Source organism: Hemiscyllium ocellatum, chromosome 7, assembly GCF_020745735.1.
Source record: "Hemiscyllium ocellatum isolate sHemOce1 chromosome 7, sHemOce1.pat.X.cur, whole genome shotgun sequence".
Lineage (NCBI taxonomy): Eukaryota > Metazoa > Chordata > Chondrichthyes > Orectolobiformes > Hemiscylliidae > Hemiscyllium > Hemiscyllium ocellatum.
In genome coordinates, this window is record NC_083407.1 from 96064642 (window position 1) to 96084026 (window position 19385).

The 19385-nt window shown below is 39.6% G+C and overlaps 1 protein-coding gene across 13 annotated transcripts in view; it reads left to right on the forward strand.

The window, feature by feature from the left end:
• Positions 1-19385, forward strand: part of hdac4 (histone deacetylase 4) — a 494585-nt gene that overhangs the window by 399154 nt on the left and 76046 nt on the right. For all 13 annotated transcript variants that reach the window (XM_060827518.1, XM_060827517.1, XM_060827519.1 and 10 more), the window contains 2 exons: positions 4207-4393; positions 9494-9627. In XM_060827518.1, the coding sequence (XP_060683501.1) occupies positions 4207-4393; positions 9494-9627 (321 nt within the window). The remainder of the gene's footprint in view (positions 1-4206; positions 4394-9493; positions 9628-19385) is intronic.

Below are 19385 nucleotides of genomic sequence, written 5' to 3' on the forward strand. Positions count from 1 at the left end.
GAATAAATTTCCCAAAATTTAAGTCTTGAGTTTTAAAGATATAAGATCTTGGTTACTATTCTTGAGTAATAGAAAATCAGTATAGTTCTAGGGCTATTTAATTGTTTCTGAATGTTGGTTAAGGCAAGACTTTTTAAACTGCAACGAGCTAAAGCATGACTTCACCTCTGGAATGAAAGGGTCTGTTTTATCTCTAATGAGCAGCACTGTTCAGCTAGATTACAAATTGCTCCATACACAGTTCAAAGCATGCAAGAGACGATCATTAATCTGTCTACTTCAAAGGCTCAGCAGGTGTTTTCTGTAGGCTCTCAGCACGGATCTACAGGCAGTGCTCGAAGCATTTAAAGTGAAGACAGATTTTTTAAAAATGTATATTTACCTTGAATTAGATTATGAAGAAGAGAGAAAAGTAATTGAGTTTGTATACTTAGCTATTTAAGAACTAATGTGGTGCAAAGAATAAATTAATGATGTGCTTTAAAAAAATATATTTAAAATTTTCTCGTTAGGACTATGACTGAGGAACTCCTCACGATCACATTACAGGCAGATCCTTACAATCTTAATGAGGGAAGGTAAACACTAAATTGATATTTTTCAATTCCAAAATTTTGTTAGCTCTTGAAAATTGATTATCAATGGTGCAATACTGCAAAGAAGATATATAGCTTGAAGGACTGAATGTTCATTGTTGTGTTCTCTGAGCACATAGTTACAGATACAAATTTGCTCAGATCCCTTGTCTTGGTTATGTTGCAGTGTTTATTAAATTTTATATAAAGGTTTATTCAGGCTTCCCATCAATTTTTTTCAAACTTGTCATAAACAAGAAGATAAAAAGATTGAGCATTGCTTGATATTGTCCCAATCCTGCCCCCTACAGGACAGTTCAAATATAATGCAAGATTGATTCACCTTCATCCACATAGTAATACCAACAGTGCACAAATGAATCTGACAGAATAAGCACATAAGTACAATTCCACATTAACTACTTATAATAATTGAATTACCTGAGGATTTATGCATTTGTAATTCACTGTATTGATGGATCAGCATCATGGTTTCGACATGTCAAATTCAGCAAACACATATCCACACATATACACGTGTCCATGAGGGTGAAGCACATTGTAATCAGCAGGAGGTTTCCAATGTTTTTAATATCTCATTTATATTTTAATTGAATTTCCCATCTTTCTCAGCAGATACCTAATGTGGTGTAGCTTCAATTTGATCCTTTCTTGTCCTATCATGGTAAAGAATTATTTCATCAGTACAATCCATTTTCTAATGTCTCACCTAGGTGGTTGTGTGAAAGAATGTTGTCAAACTATTCAGTGTGTTTTGGGGGTTGTTCGTGGAAGCAATGAGGGGGAAGGAATCTGATGAGTCTGAATTTATCCTCACACAAAATAGCAGTTTCCAAAAGGGTCACTCAGTATGATTTAGAATGAGAATCATGGCATTTTGTCCCACAGCCACTCTGTGCCAACTGAAAGCAACTAATTCAATGTAGGCCAAAGGTTGAACCCAGGATCAAGTCTTTGTGGTGTGTGCCATACCATGTGATGTCATTCAACCGTTATTATGGTCTATTACATTTATTTCGCAGTTTTAATACTCCACCCTGTTTTCCTTGTGATTTTAAAAAAAGTAGTAAAGTAAGGATATTATTAAATTTGAGAGGGTTCAGAAAATTTTTACTTGGATATTTCTGGGACTAGAGGGTTTTAGTTTTCAGGAGAGGCTTATTGACTTTTTTCACAGAATTGCAGGAGCTTGAGGGATGACTTCATGTAGATTTATACAATCATGAGGGATATAAGTAAGATGAATAGCAAAGGCGTTTTCCGTAGGGCAGGGAAGTTCAAAACCAGGGGGCATATTTTTAAGGTGAGAGGAGAAAGATTTGAAAGGGACTCAGGGGAGGCAACTTTTTCACACAAAGGCTGTTTCTTGTATGGAATGAACTGCCAGAGGAAGTGGTAGATAAGTATCCAGTTGTAACATTTAAAAGACGTTTGGACAAGTACATGAATAGGAAAAGTTTAGAGGGATATAGCAACGCGCAGACCGGTGGGACTAGTTTAGTTTGGGAAACTTGGTCATGATGGATTGATTGGATCAAAGAGTGTGTTTCCATGCTGTATGATTCTAATCAAATGATTGTTCTTGATATATGAGTCTAAACAGTTAACATGCCAGGCCATTACCTCATGGTGTGGATTATTGCTGCCAAATTCAAACATTCTCCTCATTTGACATCTACTTACCTTCTGTGGAGAAATCAAGCCAGTGAGAGGGAGAGCGAGCCAGCATGGGGAACAGTGAGAGAGTGAGCCCAGCGCAGGAGAAATCGAGCCCAGTGCAGTGGCGTTATAGATCTCTCAGCAACAAGAGCAGGCGGCCCAATGTCTCCCAACATCTGCAGTGGCATTGAGCACAAGGAAATCAGGCCCAACACAGAGGGAATCAACTCCAGCACGGACAAGTTTGAACCCTTAGGGGGAGCATGAGCCCAGTATGGCTAAGCACTTAAGCAAAACTGCAATGTTGTACTTCTAACTTTATTTCTTTATTTTTCTACTTTATACTAAGAAGAACTCTTATGTTGAACTTTTAACTATATTTCATTATTTTCCTCCTTTGTACCTAAGGTTTTGTATGTAGGTACCTTTGTACCTAAGGTGGAGCCAGGAATGGCAACATTGTATACTTTTCACCTTTGTCCTGTTTCTGTTTACTTGAGTACATGTGACAATAAAATCTAATTCTAAATTGTTAGATGTGCATTCTAGTGAATGACTAAGTAGCAAATAGGCCTAGGCACATTTTTCCCCTTCCTCTCTAACCTGGTGATAATGAGGGCAATTATACTGTTCTGCTACGGCAGTAACTGGGAACAGCAAATTAAACAGTTACCATGAATCAAAGCAGATGCATTCTTAATGTGTGAGTCTGCATCACATTAAATGATGCATTTAAACAAAGTGAAGCCACATCAGAATATGTCTCCACGTCCGTTAACACTGGTGATTCTTCACAGGCAAACGTTCAGTCCAGTTTTTCTGGTTTCAGTTGAAGTTCAGATGAAGTTGAGAAGATGGGAGCTTCATGGTAATAAGCATAACATGATTTTTTTAGAAATCACAGTAACAATAAATTATGTCTCTATAGTGAATGTAAGGTAAAGTTGCCATGTCTCAGAGGACTGTAGGGGTGCTGTCTCATTAGAGAGAGATGACTGGTGGTGATTTAATCTGATGGTCACCGTACCTCAGGCAAGGTTGAGAAGGTGGGACCTTCAAGGTATTGAATGTATCATAATGAAGTATTCCAAGAAATCAGTAGTTAAGGAATGGAGTTGTGGCAAGTACTAAAGAAAATAGCTTCAGACCTTTCAATGATTAACTGGAGGACATTTCTGCACATCTGATATTGGATCTTGGATAAGCAACCTGATAATTTACTAGCAATGGAGGAATTAAGAGATAGTGGTGTATTAAGCTGGACATTGTCAGCATACATATAAAAACTAATGCCGTATCTCGATGTTACCACTGAAGGGCAGTATATAGATGAGATGTACATTGGGAAGGGGAGCATGGTTAATTGACTTTCCTTTAGCATAAACCAACTCATTGAGATAGCAGTAGTATTTGTTTCAAAATTTTGTTTTGCTGTTTTTCACATTCCTGTCCACATTTTCATGACAAGAACAATTCTAGTAATGCGGCAGTTCCTGTGACAAAAGAAAAGTATTGATCCAGTTTTAGATTTCTGGTTGCTTCATTACATCCTGTCATAAAACTGATGGGTTAGTGTCTTGTGCTCACTGGTATCTATGGATGGGAAGCGCTGAATCGTAAAACCTAGCCTTTGTGCCTTGGTTCACTTGTCCATTGTTAAATGAATTGTCAATGAGAGTCAAAATCTGAAACAAGGTTAAATTGTGTAATTCTCTTGCACCTTTCAATGGATGGGAGAAGATTCCGTGAAGATCTCTGATAATACTTGTTCCCCTATATGTTGTCCTGGATCGTATTAACAAAAGCTTATTTAGATACCATGATTAATGAAGATGCTACCATGGTCATAAGAAAGTATGACTCACCTATGAGAGTAATTTAAAAAAATACAGTAATGAAAGGTCTTGTTTAATTTATTTGAACATTTAACTGGATTTTTTTTATGGTACAGCAAGCACTTCTTCTGGAACAGCAACGCATTCATCAGCTTCGCAATTACCAAGCATCCATGGAAGCTGCAGGGATCCCAGTATCATACAGCGGGCACCGTCCACTCTCCCGAGCGCAATCATCACCTGCTTCTGCCACCTTTCCTATCTCTGTTCAAGAACCACCCAGTAAACCTCAGTTCACTACAGGTAAGCACTTATAAATCTAAAAATCTGAATTCTTCCTAGTGGTGAAATTTACACATCCTGGTCTTTATCATTCCTCCTCATACAAACGATTTTGGATTCTGTTTATAATGTATTAGTTAAGTTTATGCTTAATGTGCTTATTATTTAGCAAAATATATGGAATAATATATTTTAATGCAAAATTAAAACCTTAACACCATCTTCTTTGCCTCTGTGTTATTGCATTATTTGTTCGACTTCAGATGCTGGAGGAGATGCTCCTTGCTACAGTTTAAATATTTGGATTATCAAAGCCATTATTTTCAATCCCTATGTCAAATCCCATATCCTCCTCTACTCTCAACCTCAAGCATTGTCTCTGATTGAATCAGATTGCTGTGAAGCTTTGGCCTATTCAAGCACAAACTGAACTGTGATTCCATGCGCACACAAATACTGTCCACTTGCACCTTCTGTACATTATCTGCTTTTGTCTCAAATAAACTAAACTGAAGTCTCATCCTATTCTTTATCACTTCTTGATTCAGTATGATAACATTCTGTTGACCAGCATCCCAATCTTCATCAATTTCTTTGTATCCCATCTTAGACCAAATTCTGCTTAATAATGAATGTTGCCTTAATTGACCTTCTGATTCCCCGTGCCTCAGATTTCAATTTTTTAAAAATTCATCTATGGGATGTTGGCATTGCTGACATGGTGAGCATTTCTTGTGCATTCTTAGTTGTCCTTGGACTGAGTTGCTTGCAGGGGCATCTCAGGGTAGTTGAGGGTCAACTACATCACTCCAGGTCTGGAGTCATGTGCAGGTCAGACCAGTTAATAATGGCAGATTTTCTTCCCTAACAGAAACTTTAGAGTCATGCAGCACGGAAATAGACCCTTTAGTCCAACCAATCCATTGCCAAACATAATTCCAAACTAAACTAGTCCCTCCTGTCTGCTCTGGCCCATATCCTTCCAAACCTTTCCTATTCATGTACTTACCTTTTAAATGTTGTAACTGTGCCTGCATCCATGAGTTCCTCCGGAATTTCATTCTACACACAAACCGTCCACTGTGTGAAAAACTTTCCACTCATATCTTTTATAAATCGCTCCTCTCACCTTGAAAGCCCCAACCGAGGGAAAAGACACTTACCATTAACCCTATCTATACGTCACTTGATTTTATAAACCTCTGTAAGGGCATCTTTCGAACTCCTACACTCCAGAGAAAAAAGTCCCAGCCTATCCAACCTTTCTTTGATATTAAATGGGCTTTTGCAACAGTTGATGATAGTTTGTGGTTACCATTGCAAAGACTGGCTTTCAATTTCAGATTTATTCATTGAATTTAAATTGCTTCAGCAGTCATGGTGGGATTTAAACTCATGACCTCAGAACATTAGCCTGGGCAACTTGTTTAAGTTCCTTTAAGGCCTTTCCTCTCCATATGTCTAGAACATTCCCCAACTTTGGCATCATATTACTTGAATACCTACCATCCCTTTACCCAACCATCTGTAGCTGTACTTTCAACTGTGTAGGTCTGCCTTGGAAACCTCTCTTTGATGAAGGGCAAAAGTTTAGACAGCTAATGGCACAATCGCTAATGACAGTGACAGGAAAATAGCAAGAATATTAACTGATTATTCAGAATATTAAGAGTATTAGCTAACATATTCCTTCAGTTCCGAAGAAATTAAGCTATTTTGGTGGATTAGTGCTGCTTAGGACTCTACCTTCAAAGTTATGACAAACAATTATTTTAGATACAGGCAGAACCATAGGCTGATGAAGAAAAAGGGTTCATGACTACTGAGGGCCTTGAATTTGAAATGCATGGCAAATCTTATATACATAGTTTTAGTTCTTAGGAAAGCATTATTAAAATATGCATATTTAAAGGTCAAAGCTACAACTTAATACAAAGCTGAGAAGAACACCAACATAGCATGCTGCTAAATTTGTTACCTTGAATACTTCTTCAGAATAAGGGATATAACAATCCTTGAGCTAAAAAAAGTGAGGATTTCTTGATCATTATGAAATTAATTGATGTGGAATTTGATGTATGAATTTCTCTGACACACTTTTTTAATGTTTTCAAAGGACCAAGGTTTTACATTCCCAGCGCCAAACTAAACTTGATTTCTTCAGAATTGTATTGCCAAAGCACAATTACATTCTTAATAATCCCTAAATTCTCCATCCCTCTGACAGCAGCATCTTGTATATTCTCCTGTCACCATCATTAGCAACTGCTTAAACCCCCAGACTAGATAGAAATGCTCTTAAAAATCTCAGTGCATTGTTTCCTTGACAGTAGGGGGAAGGACTGTGAAATGGAGGATCTTATCTATTTTTGCCATGTCCAGCTCATCAATATTGCTAAGATGTGTAATGAAGGTTCATGATATATTGTTGCTGTTTTTATTATTATTATTATGAAACCTGGGTTTTTAAAGTGGACAGAACCAATTGTAGCTTTAAATTTATTTGTTTTCTTATATTGTGTTAAGAAGAATAAAACATAGATTTTGTTCACATTTACTTTGAGTTCTGAATGTAGGGTGTAGGTTGTCTGGAAATTTGTTTACATGCATTTAAATAAGGCTTTTAAAATAAAGAAATTTTGAGGTGAGATAGCTCAAGAAAGAGAGAATTGAGCTGTTGCCTAGCAACAAGGTGCTCTACAACATGCAGACATGGAGATAGAAATGGTTTTCTTTTTGGAAAGGAACACAGAACTATCCATAAGATTAGTGATTTTCAGGGATCTGTGAGAGACAGACAGGCTTTTCAGACAGAAAAGGCCTGTCGGATCAGCTGTGCAGTTTCAAAAGTCTCCAAAATTGTCAGGGCTGAAGACGAGAAGTCTCAAGTGGCTTACTGTCAGTGATGGATAAGTTCCAGAAATAGAATGCTGTGGAAGAGTTGCATTAGCAATTTGTTTGAGTCTCATAAAGAGACATTAACTAAAGAAATAGCATCAAGTAATGCAGAAATATGTTGAAACAAAATAAATTATATCTGTATCCACTGAACAATGAACTCTTAGGTGGAAACATCATGACCCCCTTACTGGGGTTTAGTATCTGTAGAGTAAAGGTTTGAATCTTTATTTCTGATATTTGTAATAACATCATTTCAAATGATTGCTGTAATGCAGAAAAGTTTTTTTCCCCTTTTGTCTGTGAAAAACTTTGATTAACTATTGTGAAAAGTATATGAACATATTCACAAGTACTATCCACCACAGTTAACAAATTACCAAAATCAAAACCTATGGTCTATCGAGCCACTTTGGTTTACTTTGGGATCTGACTTATCCAGTGTTCTCATCAATTAAGGTCAGAACAGAAGACTACTGTTGTAAATCATTGTGGAGATAGAGTCAGCAATAGAATCACATCTTTGTTTTGGTCATTTGCTATACTCATTTCCTGGACCTTGAATCTAGTGGTGAAAACTGTTCTAATGCTGAAAAGGCACCACCTGCCTGGAAAGACTTAGCTCCTCACACTTATGTGTAGGTAGTTCTTGGAAAACATGCATTCCAGCAGTGCAATTTGGCTATAATGTCACTGAAGAATTAGCAAAAGGTATTTTCAAGAACGCTGACCTCTGTTCACAACAGCGCGATTCCAGAGCGGATCAGTTCGTGCACTTCATTCTGCACATGCGCCAATGTCCGCACTGTTCTGCACATGTACCAATGTCCATGCCAAAGACTCCGTGCCATTCTGCGCATGTGCAGTGTCAGTGCCGTTGTTCATGCCGTACTGCGCATGCACTGATGTCATAAATTTACTTTTGCTTTGTTAATAAATATGATTTCAACCTTCATTCAGGCTGTGCTATACTTTGTGTTACACTTCAGTGACTTTTGAGTGATCATGTGATATTTTTGCTGATCTGTCCCAATCCCACTTTTCCCATAGGCCCACATTATTTATATTAAGTGACTTTCTATTAAGTGAGATTTTGTTAGAACGCAATTGTGGCATGATAGGTGAATGACCTGTAGAAATGTTCTTGGATTTTCAGGTGCTTTAGATTTTTTTCCACTATATCCTCTAGTCCATTCCTGAAGCAATCATTTCTCTAAAATGATTGGTGAGATTGTAATTTACTCAAAATCCATTACTTACAACAAGCTAAAATTGGGCATGATAGCTCCTTGGCTGTGGGCTGTAATCCTGCAACAGTTAATGAATGATGCTCTTGAAGTAAGAGCTCAGTTTCCCCAATGACGTAATTCCATTGTCATTCCTCAGGAAGATGGAAGGTTTGTGTGGTACAAGTTCTGGTTCTAGGTTATGGTGAAGTTTCTGCTAAACTTGATATGATTGTAAGATCGTGTGTGTTATGCCTTGCTGTGCATAGCTTTTCAACTAAATTATCAAAGTTTGAATTCTTGTAGACATCCATGGCTCCTTGTGCAAGCAATTTCTGAAATGCAAATTCAGAATTTTATTTATTTACTCTGGCCTCAACATTGCAGGGATTCTCCAATAGGTTGAGAATGTTTTCTGACAGTTTAGAAAACACGAGACAAATTCTCAAGCTTAAACGGCACCAGTATCAATTGAAAATTGATTTTCATACATTAGTGTAGTGGATAAGAAAAATGACTCAGATTATGCTATGTTGTATTAAACACTGACTAGATGTTTTATTTACATGAGGATTATTGGAGTTCATAAGTTAACTGGGTATGACCAGTATATGTATGCCTAGGTTTAATATCCGCATGTTCTAAGAAGGGATTTTCTACTTCCTGAGGGTTCTTCTCTAGTACACCAGACAGAATTGCTATTTTCTGTAGTTGGCTCCTAGCAAGGTAGCGGACAGACAGCTCTGTCATTAGCAGTGTATCTTCTTTAATTAATAATCATTTACACTTGAAATGAGTGAACAGAAGAAAACATGTTGAGAGTCTGTGAGCATGGTTCTTGAACAAGTCAAGGATTTCAATAAATCACTATCTTCTGTTGCAGTCCTGAGCCCAGTAGGAGGATTTAGTTTTGTTTTAGTTACTCATTTGACACTTTCTTTTGCTCCTGTTTCTGGTATATTGTTTCTTGAATGCTTTCTTTTAATTCTTGTAACAGGTCTTGTATATGATACACTGATGCTAAAACATCATTGTACCTGTGGAAATACAAACAGCCATCCAGAACATGCTGGCAGAATCCAGAGTATCTGGTCTCGGCTCCAAGAGACAGGCCTGCGCAGCAAATGTGAGGTAATTTCCAGAGACAGAAAACAAACTGTTGTTATCTCTATTGAGTAGAACAAGATGGTTATTATTAGAAAACATTTAAGTACATACAACCTTGAGCAGATGCAGAAGCAAAAGTTAATTACCATAGCTAAATTACCTGTGACCTGTTATAAAGCTTTATGCAGCTTGCACAGAGAAGACTTAGATTAACTCACCTGTTAGACATATCATGGAATAAATGTCTGTTAATGTGATCTAAATTGGAAGAATATATTTGGTTGGATGCATTGTGGGAAATCTGTTAATGGTGGTTTAGGTAAATTTACCTAAGTTCAAGTTTTATTCATAATGCAAAGACGTTTTTTCAAAAATCATAGATTAAGTGTAGGAATTATAATTTCTCCCATCCTGCTTTTCCATTTCTGTTCATCAAGTACCAGAGTATTTTATGCTGAAGAGCATTTGGGGGCTTAGTGGCCTTCTTTGAGCTGCTGAGTTTGTGAACCTGGAGTGATTGTGTATTTCATAATTATCAATTTCAAATGTGAATAATTTTCGTTAGGAACAGTCATGGGACTAGACATATAGTACTCATCACCTCTGGGTACGGCATTTCAGTGTTGACAATTTTACGGAACTTGATGTACTTTATATAATTTGTTTCAGCTCTTTGTGTGAATTTCTATCACCATTGGGAATGTTTCAACATGCTTTACATTACAGAATTGTCAATAATGTTAGGGATCAAAATAATTATATCTAAACTAATAACATCTTAATTTTGCAGTTATAACTGTGACAAAATTTAGAAGTATTGCAAGCTGTAAGGAGGATGGTAATAAACTTGCAGCTCTAGACAGGCTGGTAGAATAGATAGACATATGGAAAATTAAATTTATTGCAGAGAATATTCCATTTATTCAGAAGAAATAGGATAGACAGTGGATATTAAAGGATACAAGTCCAAAGGGGGAGCAGGAGCAGACAGATCTGGAAATATTTGAAGGTACAAATTATTGGAAGTAGGAGGGCACGATGAGAAAGCAGTTAATAATACATGCAGATTCCTAAACTTCATAAATAGTGGCAATGAGCTCAAAAGCAAGGAAGATGCAGTGTATCTTTATAAAATGCTGATTTGACCTCATTTGAAATATAATGTATCCAGTTCTGGACACTGCACTTCAGACAAGGTTTGAGAATATTTAGAAAGAGTGGTGAGAAAGAAAAAAATTCAGAGAGTTAGTCCAGGAATCAGAGATTAGGTTAGCCAAGGTGGGGCTGTTTCTTTTAAGAGAAGATTTGGTAGAAGTACTCAAAATCATGAAGGCTCTGAATAGAGTAGATAGTGATACACTTTGTTTTTTATACATGTTAGTCTGTGTGACAAATACCAAAAACAATTAAATTCTTGTTTGGATAGATGTCTTATAGACATCTTGGATAGATTGTTAACAGCAATAACTATTTATACAGCTCCAATATCACAAACTTAGACACAGTCTGGCTCTGTGCTTACTGATGTTATTGTACAAACACATAGCTGATTGACTGAAGAGGTACTGCGCTGAGAAAAACTGAAGGTGAGGCCTGACAACAGTCCACAGTACACTAATGAATCCTTTTAAGACATGAAGGGAATGGGATGTTCAACATATTAGCTCTTCTCCTCACCATCAGTTCAACAGTCTCCCAGAGAACACTGCTCATACTGAATGATCATGCAAACCAACTAGACAAGATTTTCAGGTAGTTTCATTAAAACCTGTTTTAAAAGTTCACATTATAAAAACAGTGTCCCTAATTAATCAATTGCATCCAACGAATTTGAGTTGACAAACCACGCGTTATATCAGAATGACCTGTACAGTTGGGAGGGAGTTGCCCTGGGAAACCTCAACATTTATTCCAGACCCCACGAAGTCTAATGGCATCAGTCCAACATGGGCAAGAAACCTCCTGCTGAATACAATATGCTGCACCCTCTCAGCTGTTGCATTTATACTCCTCTGTTTAGATCTATGGAGGAATTTGAATTTAATTTATTGTCACGTGCATCCTCTCAGCTGTTGCATTAATACACCTCTGTTTAGAACTGTGGAGGAATTTGAATTTAATTTATTGTCACATGTACCGAGGCACAGTGAAAAGCTTTGTCTTGCAAGCGATGCAGGCAAATCACATGGTTAAAGATCATAGATAAGTAAATAATAGATAAACAGCGGCAAAAATAAAGACACAGGTGCAGGCGAATGCTAACAGTTTGTGAGTCCATTCAGTATTCTAACAACAGTAGAGTAGAAACTTTCGAAACCAGCTGGTGCGTGTGTTCAGGCTTCTGTAACTTCTCCCCGATGGTACAGATTGTAGAAAAGCATTGCCATGGTGGGCCTGATCTTTGATAATGCTGGCGGCCTTTCCTTGACACCGGGCCTGGTAGATGGATTCTGTAGATGGGAGGTTGGCCTTTGTGATTGTCCGGGCTGATTTCACCACTCTCTGTAACCATCTCCGATCTTGAATGGCACAGTTATCATACCAGGTAGTGATACCTTCAGTCAGAATGCTCTCGATGGCGCATCTTTAAAAGTTGGCAACGGTATTCGCCGTCATGCCAAATTTTCTCAGCTGCCTGAGGAAGAAGAGATGTTGTTTGGGCTTTGTAACCAATGTGCCCACATGAAGAGTCCAAGAAATTTTGTTGTTGATGACCACTCCCACTTGTTCCAACTCTGTGCTGTTAATGTGTAGGGGGGCATGAGTAACATCCCGCCAAAAGTCAGTAATGAGTTCCTTGATTTTGCCGGCATTGAGAGCGCATCATTTTTCCAGGTCTTCCACCTTCCATCTGTTTTATCGCCATCTGCGATTCGACCAACTATGGTAGTGTCATCAATGAACTTGTAGTCTGGTATTTGGTGATGCAGTCATGGGTATGCAGTGAGTACACTGGGGGGCTGAGTACACACCCCTGGGGGGCTCCAGTTTTGTGTGTTAGTGAGGATGAAATATTGTCCCCAATCTTCACTGATTGTGGCCTGTGGGTCAGGAAACTGAGGATTCAGTTGCAGAGTGGGCCTTAGCCTGAGATCACTAAGTTTAGTAATCAGTCTCGAGGGGATAATGGTGTTGAAGGCTGAACTGTAGTCAATGAGTAGGATTCTTAGATAAGGAAACACTGAGGATGACAAGAACACATAATTTCCAGGTTTGTGAATGTTTGTAGATCATCCAGAGTGCTTTATGTGTTCTAGGGTGTCAGTTTGCTCACTGAGCTGTAGGTTTGATATCCAGACGTTTCATTACCTGGCTAGCTAACATCATCAGTGGCGACCTCCAAGTGAAGCGAAGCTGTTGTCTCCTGCTTTCTATTTATAATCTTTCTCCTGGATGGGGTTCCTAGGGTTTGCGGTGATGTCATTTCCTGTTCGTTTTCTGAGGGGCTGATAGATGAAATCTAGATCTATGTGTTTGTTTATGGCGTTGTGGTTGGAGTGCCAGGCCTCCAGGAATTCTCTGGCATGTCTTTGCTTCGTCTGTCCCAGGATAGATGTGTTGTCCCAGTTGAAATGGTGGTTTTTTTCATCCGTGTGTAGGGCTACGAGGGAGAGAGGGTCGTGTCTGTTTGTGGCTAGCTGGTGTTCGCGTATTTTGATGGCAAATTTTTTTCCTGTTTGTCCTACGTAGTGTTTGTGGCAGTCCTTGCATGGAATTTTGTAGATGACGTTGGCTTTGTCCGTGGGTTGTACTGGGTCTTTTAAGTTGGTTAGTTTTTGTTTGAGAGTGTTGGTGGGTTTGGTGCTACTAGGATTCCGAGGGGTGTTAGTAGTCTGGCTGTCATTTCTGAAACTTCTTTGATGTATGGTAAGGTGGTTAGGGTTTCTGGCTGTGTTTGGTCTGCTTGTTGTGGTTTGTTCTTGAGGAATCTGCGCACTGTATTTTTGGAGTATCCGTTCTTCTTGAATACGTTGTATAGGTGGTTCTCCTCTGTTTTCCGTAGTTTGTCTGTGCTGCAGTATGTGGTGGCTCGTTGGAATAGTGTTCTGATACAGCTTTGTTTGTGTGTGTTGGGATAGTTGCTGGTGTAGTTAAGTATTTGGTCAGTGTTTGTCGGTTTTCCGTATACGCAGGTTTGTAGTTCTCCGTTGTCCTTTCTTTCGACTGTGACGTCCAGGAATGCGAGTTTGTTGTCGGTTTCTTCCTCCTTGGTGAACCTTATGCCTGTGAGAGTGTTGTTGATGATGTTAAATGTCTCTTTTATGTTGTTTCATTTTGTGATGACAAAGGTGTTATCTACATAGCGGACCCAGATTTTTGGTTTGGTAGGGCTGTTTGTTCTAGTCTTTGCATTACTGCTTCTGCTATGAATCCTGATAGCGGAGATCCCATGGTGTGCCATTGGTTTGTTCGTAGACTATGTTGTTAAAAGTGAAGTGGGTGGTGAGGCACAGGTCCACTAGCTTCATGATGTTTTTGTTGGTGATCTGATTGATGGTCGTTGGGGTGTGTCTGATGGTCTCTTCTAGAAGTGTGGTAAGTGGACCTTTACCGGGTCGATGTTGATGGAGGTGAACAGTGCTGTTACGTCGAATGAGATCATTGCTTCGTCTTCCTCTATTTTGGTGTTTTTGATGATTTTTAGGAATTCCTGGGTGAAATGGATGGAGTGCTGTGACTCTTCCACTAGGTATTTCAGTCTTGTGTGTAGTTCTTTGGCCAGTCTGTAAGTTGGTGTTCCAGGTAGTGAGACTATAGGTCTGGGGGGGGCTCCTGGTTTATAGATTTTTGGTAGTCCGTAGAATCGTGGGGTGTTCGTCCCGTCGGGTTTCATTTTCTGGAATTCCGTCTTGTTTAATTGTCCAGAATTGTGTAATTTTCTTAAGAGATATGTAAGTTTGTTTCCTAATTGTGGGGTCCGGTCTACCGCCACCTGTTGGTAAGTGTTGGTGTCTGCGAGTAGTGCATTGGCTTTCTCTATGTAGTCCCTTCTGTTCGGGATGACTGTGAGCCGACCTTTGTCTGCAGGTAATATAACGATGTTTTTGTCTTTTTTGAGGTTTTCTAGGGCTTTCTTTTCTTGTGTGTTCAGTTTGTTTCCTTCCCTTTTTCGGCTCAGAGTAGGTGCAACTGTCTGTCTGATTGTTTGTTGTGTTTCTTCCGTGAGATTGTTGTCCTTCAATGTGGTTTCTAATGCCACTAGGAAATCCTTCTTGTCAGCGTCTCGGTAATTGAAATTTAATCCTTTTACTAGTACCGCTTTTTCTGTGTCTGATGGGGTCCAGTCTGATAAGTTCTTTATCCATGCCCCTGTGTTATCGGTTTTGTCTTTTTTTGTGAGTTTGTCAAGTTTTTTCTTCAGGTCCCGATTTTTCTTTATCTGGGTTTGTCATTGTTTGGTGTTTATGGCTCGTTCTACCGCATCTATCCATTCTTGATTTGTGGCTTGTTTGAATAACGGTTTTTGGCGTGCAATTTCCTGGTTGTATTTTCGGAGTCTGTACATATCTCCTAACAAAATAACACAATTCTGGACAATTAAATGAAGCCTGACGGGACCAACACCCCACGATTCTATGGACTATCAAAAATCCATAAACCAGGAGCCCCCCCAGACCTATAGTCTCACTACCCGGAACACCAACTTACAGACTGGCCAAAGAACTACACACAAGACTGAAATACCTAGTGGAAGAGTTACAGCACTCCATCCATTTCACCCAGGAATTCCTAAAAATCATCAAAATACCAAAATAGAGGAAGACGAAGCAATGATCTCATTCAACGTAACAGCACTTTCACCTCCATCAACATGGACCTGGCAAAGGAAACACTTACCACACTTCTAGAAGAGACCATCAGACACACCCCAACGACCATCAATCAGATCACCAACAAAAACATCATGAAGCTAGTGGACCTGTGCCTCACCACCCACTTCACTTTCAACAACATAATCTACGAACAAACCAATGGCACACCATGGGATCTCCGCTATCAGGATTCATAGCAGAAGCAGTAATGCAAAGACTAGAACAAACAGCCCTAACAAACCAAAAATCTGGGTCCACTACGTAGATGACACCTTTGTCATCACAAAACGAAACAACATAAAAGAGACATTTAACATCATCAACAACACTCTCACAGGCATAAGGTTCACCAAGGAGGAAGAAACCGGCACAAACTCATATTCCTGGACGTCACAGTCGAAAGAAAGGACAACGGAGAACTACAAACCTGCGTATACGGAAAACCGACAAACACTGACCAAATACTTAACTACACCAGCAACTATCCCAACACACACAAACAAAGCTGTATCAGAACACTATTCCAATGAGCCACCATACACTGCAGCACAGACAAACTACGGAAAACAGAGGAGAACCACCTATACAACATATTCAAGAAGAACGGATACTCCAAAAATACAGTGCGCAGATTCCTCAAGAACAAACCACAACAAGCAGGCCAAACACAGCCAGAAACCCTAACCACCTTACCATACATCAAAGAAGTTTCAGAAATGACAGCCAGACTACTAACACCCCTCGGAATCCTAGTAGCACCAAACCCACCAACACACTCAAACAAAAACTAACCAACTTAAAAGACCCAGTACAACCAGCACAACCAGTGGGCGGCACGGTGGCACAGTGGTTAGCACTGCTGCCTCACAGCGCCTGAAGACCCGGGTTCAATTCCCGACTCAGGCGACTGACTGTGTGGAGTTTGCACGTTCTCCCCGTGTCTGCGTGGGTTTCCTCCGGGTGCTCCGGTTTCCTCCCACAGTCCAAAGATGTGCGGGTGAGGTGAATTGGCCATGCTAAATTGCCCGTAGTGTTAGGTAAGGGGTAATGTAGGGGTATGGGTGGGTTTCGCTTCGGCGGGTCGGTGTGGACTTGTTGGGCCGAAGGGCCTGTTTCCACACTGTAAGTCTAATCTAAAAAAAAACCCATGAACAAAGTCAACGTCATCTACAAAATTCCATGCAAGGACTGCCACAAACACTACGTAGGACAAACAGGAAGAAAGTTAGCCACCAGGATACACGAACACCAGCTAGCCACAAAAAGACACGACCCTCTCTCCCTCGTAGCCCGACACACGGATGACAAAAAAACCACCATTTCGACTGGGACAACACATCTATCCTGGGACAGACTAAGTAAAGACATGCCAGAGAATTCCTGAAGGCCTGGCACTCCAACCACAACGCCATAAACAAACACATAGGTCTAGATCCCATCTATCAACCCCTCAGAAAACGAACAGGAAATGTCATCACCACAAACCCCAGGAACTCCATCCAGGAGAAAGATATAAATAGAAAATAGGAGACAACAGCTTTGCTTCACTTGGAGGTCGCCACTGATGGTGTTACCTAGCCAGGTAATGAAACGTCTGGATATCAAACCTACAGCTCAGCGAGCAAACCTGCACCCGAGAACACATAATGCTCTCTGGATGGGATACCTCAGTATCCACTGTTGAGTGGCTGAGCAGCACCACTACTGACTGAACTATTTGAACATTAAAACACACAGCTGCTTTCCCATGTCTACAGCAGGTGGTGAGAAGATCAACCACAGAGACCTCAACTTCACCAATGTGCCTGCTACAAATGTGTCTGTCTATGAAGACTTCAGTCAGAGTGACCACTGCACAGTCCTTGTAGAGTCAAAGTCCAGTCTTCACATTGAGGATATTCTTGCATTGTATTGTGTGGCACTATTAGCGTGCTGAATGGAATAGACTTTGAACAGATCTGGCAGCTCAATACTGGACATCTATGAGGCACTATAGGCCATCAAGTAGCAGCAGAATTGTACTCCAAATCAATCTGTAATGTCATAGCCTGGCTTATCCCTTACTCCACCATCACCATCAAGCCAGGGAATCAACCGTGGTTCAATAACCAGCACAGGAGGTACGTACCACGTGTACCTAAAAATGAGGCATCAATCTGATGAAGCTACAAAATAGAACAGAATGCCAAGCAGCATAAGCTGAGTGATTCCACAACCAGCTGATCAGACCTAAGCTCTGCAATCCTGTCACATCCATGAATGATGGTGGACAATTAAGCAACTCATTAGTGGAGGAATGTCCACAAATATCCACATCCTCAGTAATGGGGGACCCCAGCACATTGGTACAAAAGATGTGACTGAAGGACTTTACAAGTCCCGAGTGGATGATCCATCTTTGCCTCTTCCAGAGGTTAACAGGTGCCAGTCTTCAGCCTCTTGGAATCCTCCATCTGATAACAAACAGTTGGAGGCATGGATACTACAAAAAGTATTGAACCTGACAACATTCTGAGGTAGTACTGAAACAGGTGCTCCATAACTTGTCTCTCCCCAAACTATTAGTAAAGTGATGGAAAGTGTCACCAAAAGTGTTATCATGCAGCACCTGCTCAGCAATAATCTGCTCACTGAAACTGTGGCCATGGCCACTCAACTCTTGACCTTATTGCAGCCTTGATTCAACAATGGACAAAGGAGATGAATTTTAGAGGTTAGATGAGAGTGACTATTCTTGATACAAAGGTTGCATTTGACCCAGTATGGTATCAAAGAGTCCTAACAAATCAAAGAGGAAGCATTCTGCAGGTTTGAGTCATGAAGGAAGATGATTGTGCTAGTTAGAGATTAGTCATCTCAGCTCTGGGACAGCTCTGCAGGAGTTCCTTAGAATAGTGTCCTGACCCAACCATCTTCAGCTGCTTCACCAATGAATGCTCCATCATAAGGTCAGAAGCAGGTATGTTCACTGGTAATTGCACAATGTTCAATATCTTTCCCAACTCCTCAAATACTGAAGCCATCCATGTTCAAATGTAATAAGACTTGTACAATGTCAATGTGTTAGCCAACAGGTAGCGAATGATATTTGCACCACACATGCCAAGTAGTGACCATCTTCAGTAATAAGCATCTAACCATCACCCCCTGCAGTGGTGATACATTTAATTTGTCTATCAAAAAGGAGTATGGTTAATTTGTTATTAGAATGTAATCATAACTGTAGAAATGAAAATTATCAATCCCAATCCTACATCAAGTCTCAAAAGAAAACTCCTGTTATTTAAGGTATTTGTCCTACCTATTCTTTTTTCCAAAAAAACGTTGATTGTGCAATAACCATTCTTGTACTTTTATGGCATTTTAATAGTGATAAGTTAAACCCCAAGTAAAAGAATTTTGATCCCCTGAGGTATTTCAGTTGAATCAGTTTATAAAACAATATTCTCCCATTTTTAGTAAGACCTATGAGATATATCAGGTGAGACCATCACGTGGTTGGTTTTACACTGAAACATATTGCTAAATGCAAACATATTGTGATTTCAAAGACCTGAAGTTCAGCATGACACTGGCAACATTCCATCTGAACTTTTACCTACAAAGCATTTACACTGGTACATGACTACATTGAACATTGTTTCCATATGGAAGGATTATAAATAGAAGCATAAAACCTTTGGTCAGATTTGGAATGTATTATTTCCATTATCATGTATTGAATTATATGAAAACCTATACAGTTAACATAAACCTAGAGATATGGTGATCATGTTACACCCGCCATTGAATGTAATGGCACATCAACTAATAGTCAGAACATGTTAAGTATACCTCTGTGCAGACTGCTCTGTATTTCTTTCAGTGAATTTTGTAGAAGTTACCTTACTATCCTGTTTACCTTGCTGAGTTCTGTATCAGTCTTCCCTCATTGTGTAATATGAGGATATTTTCAACAGGTGAACTCTT